The sequence below is a fragment of the Dermacentor andersoni genome, chromosome 6, assembly GCF_023375885.2.
Source record: "Dermacentor andersoni chromosome 6, qqDerAnde1_hic_scaffold, whole genome shotgun sequence".
NCBI classification, from domain to species: domain Eukaryota; kingdom Metazoa; phylum Arthropoda; class Arachnida; order Ixodida; family Ixodidae; genus Dermacentor; species Dermacentor andersoni.
This window is the reverse complement of record NC_092819.1, coordinates 61,042,674-61,052,749: the sequence shown is the minus strand read 5'-3', so window position 1 is coordinate 61,052,749 and position 10,076 is coordinate 61,042,674. Positions and strand designations below refer to the sequence as shown.

The 10,076-nt window shown below is 48.0% G+C and overlaps 1 protein-coding gene across 1 annotated transcript; it reads right to left on the bottom strand.

Annotated features, from left to right (window-relative positions):
• LOC126522764 (uncharacterized) lies at window positions 1–3,909 on the bottom strand. The gene is made up of 3 exons (XM_050171567.2): window positions 3,848–3,909; window positions 2,400–2,495; window positions 1–1,828 (listed from the first exon to the last, which is right to left on the bottom strand). The coding sequence occupies exons 1-3, from the start codon at window positions 3,848–3,850 to the stop codon at window positions 236–238; spliced, it is 1,692 nt and encodes a 563-aa protein (XP_050027524.2). The 5' UTR covers window positions 3,851–3,909; the 3' UTR covers window positions 1–235.
• Between the last annotated feature and the right edge of the window lie 6,167 nt (window positions 3,910–10,076).

Genomic DNA, 10,076 nt, shown 5'->3' with positions numbered 1-10,076 from the left:
TTAATGAATGTAGTTGTTTATTCCATTCACAGTCTTACACACACAGGGACATTATTGCACAGAAAAAAAACTTCAATCGTAAAGAGATCGAACAGTATACAAACACCGCAAGACGTCGGCACCTAGCACTGACATCTATCAATGAGTTTTGCACAGCGCAGAACCAGAGGCTCCACATGTAGATGACTTTGCATTTTTCCAACATGATTGAGACTGGTATAGCAGATAGGATGTTTTAACGTTTCTTCTTAATGTATCGAACTCCATCCTTGCCCGCGTGCATGGTTACAAACCGCCCGAGTTCGTAGGACTTATCCGGCGGCACGTACTGCACGCCTTCTGCCGCGTAGTGTCCCTGTCCTGACGGCGACACGTGAGATGGATGAAGTGCCGGCAAGCCTTGCGGTCCGTGGATGTAGACGTTGCCAGCTGCGTCCGAGACCACACCTCTGGGGAAGTAAGCATTCGGTGCATTCACATATTTGGACAGGAACGGGTTGGGGCTCGCCTTGGAATACATCGGCGTACCATAGATGGAGGCCGCAGTGTAGCCGATGTCGACAAAGCTCCTGCCGTACGCTGGAGCTTCGGCACGAGGTGCTGCTGGAAGGGCGCGATGCTTGGCTGCTGCGGCGTGGTGTTGTGCTGCTGGGCTAGCGATTGGCCCAGGCAGGGCGTAGATTGTTCTCGGAGGACCGCCAAAGGCGAACTGCTCCTGGCTCGGCTGGGCGGGCGCCTGGTTAGCGTACGCATTTTGCTGGGCGTAGTATGGTTGGATCGGCCCAGATGGAACATGCGGCTGAGCGTATTGCGGGTAGGCAGGGACGGGCGCGGCATAGGATGGCTGTGCGGGGCTCGGTGCATGGTGCGGGGCAGTAAATTGCACAGTTGGTTGCACGGGGTACCTATATGGCACATACGCTATGGAGTATCCGTACGGGTAGCTGTACACGCCTTGTCCAGCTCCTGTTGGAGCGACTTGAGCAGGCACGTTACCCTTCCCGTAGTGGTCGGAAGGAACGCTAAGGTCGGTCCCTGCCTTGCGACCAGTTCCTGCGTCGGCTCCCGCGTAAGCGGGGGTAGCTGGTTTAGGGCTCCCTGGAGAGTACCTGGGTGGGTATACGAGACCATTTTGTCCAGCTTGTGCGCCAGAACTTCCCGCAGAATATTCAACGCTTTGAGGGACCGTTGCTGGTACGTGTACGGCTCCACCTGGCTGGTCGGCAACACCCTGTGCAGGGGCACCCGCGCCAGAGTAGGCCGATTCGGGATAGTAAGGCACGTAGTAGGGTTGCTGGACGTACTGCGTGGGCTCCCCCACGGAGCTTCCGGAAGGATAGCCCTGGTTCTGGGCGTAAGTGGCCGGATAGCCCAGTTGTTGAGCGTAGTTCTGCAGCGCGTTTGCGTACTGTGCAATGTCCGAAGTGGGAGCGTAGACTGCGCCCGCTCGGAGGTAGTCAGCCGAAGCGCCACCAGGAGCACCCTGTTGTAGGACGTGCTGGGGTATCGCGTATCCAGACAGCGATCCTTGAGGATACACGAGTTGCGACTGATCGCCGACACTGACCCCCGGTGCTCCCTGCTGGTGAAGGGGCGTGTGCTGGTTGCTCTTGCTTGTCGCGGCTCCTCTCAGCGTCTGCTTTACCCCGCTCTGTACGGACACCGCGGTGGCCGGAATAATGTGACTCGAGTGCAGATACGGCCGCTGCTCTTGCGCTTGAAGAGAGTGGTATCGCACACTCCTGACGTTGGCGGGTTTGCCACTTTGTCCTCCATGTAAGGCATACCGTGGGTCATCGTCGTATATCACGCGGTAGGGGCTTTCAGGCTGTGTGGGGAGAAAAAGCACAAATTTTTTATGTACAAGTGTGGCTAGGTTCTGTATACACCGCTTTGCACAAATGCAACGCGCGGTTTCTTCCACAAATAGTGCACCGAATAAGTGGAAGTAACTGATCAGAATTTTTTTGTCAGCCATTTGGAAAGAAAAGCGTCAATCGCGAAACTATATTCGTCATATTTAATTAGGCTAAAACAAATAACGGGACCAAGTAATTGTTTTGGAAAGGTTCTTTGAGAGGTTGTAAATTTCAACAAGCAAAGCAGCTTTTGACGCAGGGAGCGTCCAAAGAAGAGAGGGAAGGTCGTTCGTTTTGACTGTCACGGAAATCTCGGTCACTGTACCAACACCAGCAGCAGCAGCGGAGAGAGGAAAGCGTTGGTCACATTAGTGTTCAGCATCCATGGATAAGGAACTAATCAATACCATTACTATAGTTAGGTGTTTCTAGCCCCCTTTGCAAAGTCGCAATTACTTTAAATTCTTTGACCATCCCCAATAATAAGATACAGATTTAAAGCAGCAAATGTGTCGCAAAAAATGCACCGCTTCGACTTACCTGGTCGTTCACGTACTGGACGCCATGGGCTGAAATTGGTGATCGCGTTTTCTGTGCTTCCGCCAGTGCGAAAAGCACGCACAACATTTGGAGCCACTGCAAGCAAGCACAATAAAATGACCAAGTGCTTGCTGTTTATGACTGTCACACAACTGAATATATCTCGAAATATCTAAAGAATATTGTACTTGAGTCCCAGATATTGTGTTACGTCAAGGATTGACAAAGCGCACAAAAAACCTAATGTGCCAGTAGCATCTTCTCCGTAACGTTTATGGCATTTCTTCTGTCAGCACCAGAAAGCTGTGCAGTCTTCAATGGCTTCTTTTAGAGTTCAAGAATGTCAGAAGCTCCTTATTCCGACGGAAAAAACCGTTTTGCGCAGACTAAACCAAAAAACCTTGTCGCCTTTTGATGTGCGTGTGTGCGTGAGGGAAGGGGAGGGAGGGGAGTGTAAGCTTTCTTTCTGAACACGGTCTGTATGCTCACTTGGTTTCGGTAGGTTATGAAAAACTATGACTGACCAAAGAGAATCCTTGATAGTTTTGCAATTATTCTTTTTTGTGCGTGCATGATTCCACACCAATTTTTTTTTTTTGCTCAAGAAATGCGCGTACCTGATTAGGGGAAAGAAAAAGATAATGCATTTAGTAAAAAAAAACTGCGCATCATTCAAGTTATTTGTGGCCAAAGCATGGGCCTATAAGGCGGCATATATATTCGTGTAGAGCTCTTTATCACTTTTATTACAGGTGCTAACAATGTTGGAAGCAAAAATTTCAACCATTATAAGAGGTCTGCTAAGTTCTACGAGCTATCTAGGTACAGCCGATGATAACATCCGCCTGCGAAAGAGGCTGCAATTTATTAAGAACGTCGGAAATGAGCTACCATATTACTCAGCAATTGTGACCGACAGGTTCTTCCTTTCTTTCTCAACTTCCTGCCATGCATAGAATAAAATTAGGTCATATCTTTTTCTCGTGCCTCCGCATCTCTTAAATACTTAGCGCTAAATTATCCCACAAAAGGGAAGAAAGCAAATATATCAAGTTCAACTCGTGACGTAAATATTCATTTCTCTTAATTTCCTTGTCAGCTCTTCCTTCACCACAGCGTAAAAACGTGTTGCGAAATCAAAGGGATGATACAGGAAGAAATAATTGTACGACATGCTAGGATATAGTGTCAAATAAGCGCTTTTCCTTTCTTCCCTTCCTGCAGTCGAAATCGGCCAAATTGCATTGTAGACACGTTCATTCACTTTTTTCAGAAAGGGCTTCCAGAAATTAAGAAAGCACCTCGCGCTTTTGTGCGCAACACGAGACGGGAGAAACATATGCGGCGGTCAATTACAACTTGTTTCGCGATAGCGCGATACGAAAACCGTGTAATGCCACACAAATTAACGCCTTTAGCGCGCGCACGCGAATCACGAGGGCACTCACCATGTTTCGGCGTATAAGCCAATGTCCGCGTGCGTCCGTCCGCCCGCAGCACCGTACTTTCTCCAGATGCGAATGAAATCCCGGAAGGCGGCCATTGAGGGCGCGCTTTTATATGCGCCCGGAAAAAAATGAAATCAGCGAATCACGACGAACAACGCGCATCCCAGGGCACCCAGAAGCGGAGGAGAGAGCGGGCGAGGGGGCCCGCGTGAACGGGCAGAAGAATGGAGAGCTACCCCCCACCCCCCCGCGGACGCCGAAACAAAGTCCGTTCCTCCCTCCCTCGTGCCTCCTCGAGTTGTTTTCGACACCGAGAGCGCGGGCACAAACGCGGAGGAAAGGAGACGCAGGCGCAGTGAGCGCAGTCATTTACGCAGTCGGCGAAAGTGAGACCCAGATGCCCGTGGGAGTCCCCCCTTCTCGAAGGGGGTGGTGGGGAGGGAGGCAGATCATCTAACGGTGCAGCTCGTGGAGATCGTTTGGCTATTTCAAATAGACGCCTATGAGCTCACCGCGAGCCTTCCTGTCCCGAAATCTGCGGCCCTCGACGCCGCCGGCCGCATTGCTCGGAAGATTATAGATGACGGAAGGGCTAGTGGCCATAGCGTCTGATGACTTCCACGGCCGAGACAACGCGGCCTCCGTGCAACGCGTGTGTCTTTGAGGCGTGGCGGCCGAACCATTGGTGCATGTCTGCAGTTTCTTCCCTGATGGCGACGGCCGGGTAAACGCTTCGACCTTTTGGTTCGCGAATGTTGCGACGTGCGCGTGCTACGTTGTGGCGAAAGTGGCAATTGTTTCGGGCGTACACGTAGTGAGGGATAGGAAGCGTCTGTGAAGCTCCTCAGAGGCGCCGAAGGTCATTTGCTATCCTTCAAGAGTTGCGTAGAAGCCGAAGCACCGACGACTGCCGATTGGAGCAGGAATCGTGCTCTACAAGTGTTAGATAACAAAGCACTGCTGTGGCGATAATCAACAGGGCTTGGGTTTTGTCAGAGCAAAGTCGTTGACATAAGTGTCAATTCCGCTCCTTCGGCCGATCAATTAGAGAAAACTTATTGCCTACATGGGCTGAGAGAGGAGGCGCAAGTCAAGTCTTCCGGTTAATTGGTGTGGAAATTTATCAGCAGCAGCCCAAAAAGGAGAGGTGCACGGCTTTGTTACTACTCTCCCAGACCCGTTTCCTGACATCCCACCAATACATGCCTATGCTGACATGTCAGTTAATGGTTGACTAACATTTTACATCACCACTACCGGGAGGCAGCCTCCTCCTCAGGTCGGACATCAAAGTTATCTTAAATTGTTTTGTGCAGATTAAACCTTTTGGTTGGGGAAGACGTTTCCCTAACTTTTCGTGTAGTGGGGGACTCCGGTTTAATATTGACAACCTGGGTTTTTTAACATGTACCTACAGATTTAACGGTACACGAGCGTATTGGCACTTCGTCCCCATCTAATTTCGGTCACCGGGGCTCGAAATCGAACCCGCGACTTCGCCCTTAGCAGCGGAATGTCGTAGCTGCAAAGCCAACCCGGCGGGTTTCATTACGTAAGACGAAAAAAAAGCAGAGTTAAATCGAGAAATATAGATATGTCCACTTATTGATTCTATCGGTGCTCTGTACGCTTAATGCAGTTATTAGTGAGGATTTCGCATTACACTTAACGTGACTGAGCTTTAGCATGCATGCGCGGAATATTCTACTGCGTAAACCCTTCGAAAAGAGCCAAGCCTTCACTTTGGCTGGGTAATCAAAGTAACCTGTTTTCTGCAACCATGACGCAACAGCTACTTCCTTACTATCTATTTCGAGAATAAGCAGTGCAATAATGACACACACACACACACACACACTTACGCACGCACTAAAATCCACATGCACACAAAAGCACACACACGCTCGCACACTGTGAGTTTGCCAAGACATGTACCGCTCGTAACTGTAAACAGTCTCATTATAAAAGTCACATCTTCCCATCCTATTGTATCATGTCATTAAGCCCTTTCCCATCGTTATACTTTCCTTGCTTGGGAGTTCCTTGTGAAACTGCCATGACACCATTTCTCGTACATGGACCCATCCAGAGTCGCACAAAATGCGCTATACCGGAAGTCTTACGTTGTTGTTTGAGTGGCGCACACAACAGCTACGAAGCAGCAGCGGCATCGCAGGATTTTCTACATAGAACGAGTGAGCAGCAACTGTGCAGCATTTCATGTTACATCCGTTCACATCTAAGCATGCACACTTGCTGCAAAGACTTGCTTGCCGACTTTCCACATCATAGAATTTGCTCTCTGAAAATTACAAGGGGTTTCGTGACCACTGTGTATAAAATGCAATTGCGTGCGAGGCATGGTATACGAGTGTGCCTTACTGTTCTGCCTAGTTTGAGGAAGAGGATCTAACGAGTCTGCTGAACATCACAAAAAACGAGGGCCTGGAATTGCACTGCGCATAACATGGCGTGTATTGTAATAGCCCGAAAAGGTGAGTCAAGAGTGGTTTCATTTTTAGGAGGCGCGGCAATGCACAGGTATTCCAAAGTATCACGAGGTGATCTGGATGAATGATAATAGGGTGCAGAGGTTAAAAAAAGATGATTGAAGTAGCCCTTTTGTTACTGAGAAAACGACGTAAGTAACTAGAAACAAAAGCAATTACGACAAATTCTATGGGTGATAGAGCGTGAAGGATAGTACAGTCCAATGAAGGGTGCTACAATTAACGCCTTATGCCCACCACTACCACCCACCCCTTCCCTTTCTTAATTGAACTTTCTTCCGGCATCATCCCTATCCTCTCTTTCTCACTATCTGGTCATTTCTCAGATGAATATACGAAAGGACACTTATCACAGCAGATTGGTGACGGCCACTCCTTTTGATTTGATTAAAGTGAAAACATGAAAACCTAAATAACGCAACAAAGAAAGAAAGAAAAAAGACAAAGAAAAACAACTGCACGCGCAACACAACGGGCACACAGGGAACTTTAGCTGGACGGGCTGCATCGCCACACTCACGGAAGATACGCATCTAGTCTTACGCGTTCCCACTCCCTCATCTCCGCACGGAGTGGCCTCGGACGGTGTGTCTCCGCCTATAGTTTTAATCTTATGCAAGCAAGGTTGTTTTCTTCTCTTTGGTGAGGCGCACGTTTCTAACCAACAACATCGCGTTGGTATACATCGAGGGACTGAAAGCTGGCGCTCGCTCAGGCGGATAACCACGGCGAGTCGCTTCTTGGATAGTTGGGTTGAGCGAGCGGCTATATAAGTAAGCGTTCGCGTTTTCTAAAGCATCGCGGTGGCAGCTTTGACAGATACTGTGGCTCGAACTTCCTGGTTGATTATCATCGGCTTGTGTAGAATGAATTTAGGCGGCAGACGCGTAAGCTTCTTGAAGGACGACAAAAGAAGAAAAAAGCAAAAGCACCGAGGCCTTCTTGATGAACGTGTGCGCCGTTGCACGATATCGACTGCAGGGTTTTCTTGCCTTACTAGTTGTGAATGCCCTGTTTCGTAAGATCCTACCTTCTATTCTTCACCGGACATGCACGATGTAGCTAAAGACGAATTCACGATTGATCACCACCGGGGATATCAATTTCACGGCGTGTTTATACAGTGGCTAAGGTAGCACTACATCTTAAAACCTTTATAAAGTTTGTTACATTTTCTCACAGAAACTTTCGTGCAGTCGCATCCTATGCGAAATGGATCAGTGGAGTGCTTAACGGAATGCGAATTGCGGACGTCTGTGACTTCCCACGAATCCGAAGGCAGACCTTGTCCAGTCTACAGCGCAGCAGTTTTCAAGCTCAAACTTCGACGACAGTCATTTCAGACACGTGCTCGCTTGGTCAGACATCCTGTTGAGCTTAGTCATCACTCAGGCCGTCATCGACAAGGGCTTGCATTATTGTCTGCAGCGCAATCAACAATACCACAATGCAATGATGCGTGCCTCGGGATACGCCAGCAGTCGAAAGTGTGCACATATAACGATTGTAGCAGGCACTAGCGGGTTTTCTATTGTAGTTCTGTTTTCTGACGCTTTGTAGCCTGTCGGGCCTCCTTATTGCATTCACCTAGCAAAACGTTGCATTGGAACTAACGTAATCAGCATACATATGAATAGCTCAGTGTACTAGTGACAAGCTCTATTAAACGGAAAACAAGGGGAAGCGGGGAGAGGGCAATTCAAAACGATGAGCCGAACGTGAACAAGGTGAAAGCGGGAGCCAACGTTCCGACAAGTGGAGTTGTCTTTTTCAAGGCTCTATTCAAACTGTGTTAAAGTGACACTAAAGTTAAAAAATATGTTCAGATGTATTAGTAAGCTATCCTTTTGTTTTAGTTAAATAAACATAAACAGAGGAGACGTTTTCTGGAGACGGCTACTCTTCTTTTTTTTTATAATTAATAAATATATTGCTGTGACGTCATAAATATTGACACCGCCTGCACGAGCTCAGCTCATTTTTGAAAATACAAGATTGACTACCTTGTATTCTAAAGGAACTAAGGACTGAAGTTGGCAAGTTTTTATAATTTCTACTGCCGTCACAACGGCATAAATGCGTTAAAATACTTGGAAATCCGTGATGTCCCACCGACACCATCGTAGGTGCTTCCGAGCGAAATTCAAGAAATTGGACTTGGGCCTCGATAATAATCAACCTCTAGACTGAAACGAACCAATATATACTTGAAAAAAGAACGCTTTATCCGCCTAAACTAATTTAGCGCTTTCATTAGTGTCTCTTTAACAGTTCCGAGCACGCCGCGATTGCATTAGGTGTAACGGTTAAGTTAAACTCAGTGGAGATGCTATCGTCAGGTGCACTCTACTTACCGATAGGGGTTAAGGTCGACGGCGGTTGTCGCCTCACCGCTTTGGTATGTGCCGGCAATATTGTGCTTGTTACAGCAGACCACTTCAGTGGCTCACCTTGTCATGCACTCTAGAGCCATAGAGGTAACCACTTTTCCTTCGAGATTGGCATTCGCGATTCGGTCGCAATCTCGTTACGGACCTGTCACCGGCGCTCTGCCACCAGCGAAATTATAACTCGAGCCTAACTCGAGCGTCGCTACAGACGATAGAAAAAAAAAGAAAAGAACAAGAAAACATCTCGCGCCTTCCATACCGATCTAAGGAGGTCAAAGGCACCAACCGATCGGCAACGTGCTTCGTACGGCCCAAGAAAATGAAACCGCGGTACAGAAGAACGATCACACAAACGTCGCGGTGAAATTGAGTAACACCCCTCGTGAAAAGGTTCAGCATTCAAGGAACTTCGAAGCACCCGGAGCGGGCGAGGAGTGCGTGTATAGCCAAGGTCTCGGCAATCTTTTCGTCATCCGTCTTGATCCGCCATCTCGCGCCTCATTGAAGTTCTGCGCACAGTGTGCCTTTGTAGACAAAGGTTGCTGTTGTTCGCGTTACTTCACTGCTGGCTGAGCTCTTGACCCATTGTAATCGCAAGCACTACATGCGTACGCAAGGTCTGGCTCGAAAGTGAAGCTGTATGTTCCGCGATACAATCATTAAAGTCATCGTCTTTCTGACACTTTAACATTGATGCAGGTACCTTGTCTCAACGTCTCAACAATGCTCTCCGATGCGCACAGTCAACACTCACAACTTCGCGCGCTATCTTTTTCTTTCTTACGTACTTCAATAAATCACGGAACGTTGGCTTCACGTACCTGCAGAAGATAATTCTAACATAAAATAAGAAAAAATAAATACAGGTAAACAATCATAGTAGTCTGCATTGCCTTCACGAATATTTCGCGCAAGTAGATATAGTCGCCCCATATGCGACATTTAGGTAGCAGGATTCTCATAAGCCATTTATAACAAGTACAGAACATGCAGAGGACCTTCCCATATACAAAGTCAAGGAGGTTTTACATATAGGATGTGTATATGACGCATAAGGTGGGATGCTGTAAACCGAGGCAATCAAATTAACATACACTGAAAGCATTGTGACAACGGCAAAGCCACATGCCCCCGGTAAGGCACGGCGCCAAGACAAAGAGACACTGTTGCAGCACTTTGTGACTGTAATTGTTGATGACCTTATGCAGCCCCCTTGAAAGACGATCGATCGCGAATGTGCTCATTATCTGATTCCACGCATGTTTAAAACAACTAGCAGGAATCTTTCTTCGACGTCCTTTATTTAAAGCTGTGTGTAAGGTTACCTTT

Bases quoted from the DNA above. Each gene is read 5' to 3' on its own strand.
- LOC126522764 (XM_050171567.2), bottom strand. The intron at 1,829-2,399 runs GTAAGTCGAAGC...CTCCCCACACAG, and splicing joins TCCAGTACGTGAACGACCAG to CCTGAAAGCCCCTACCGCGT.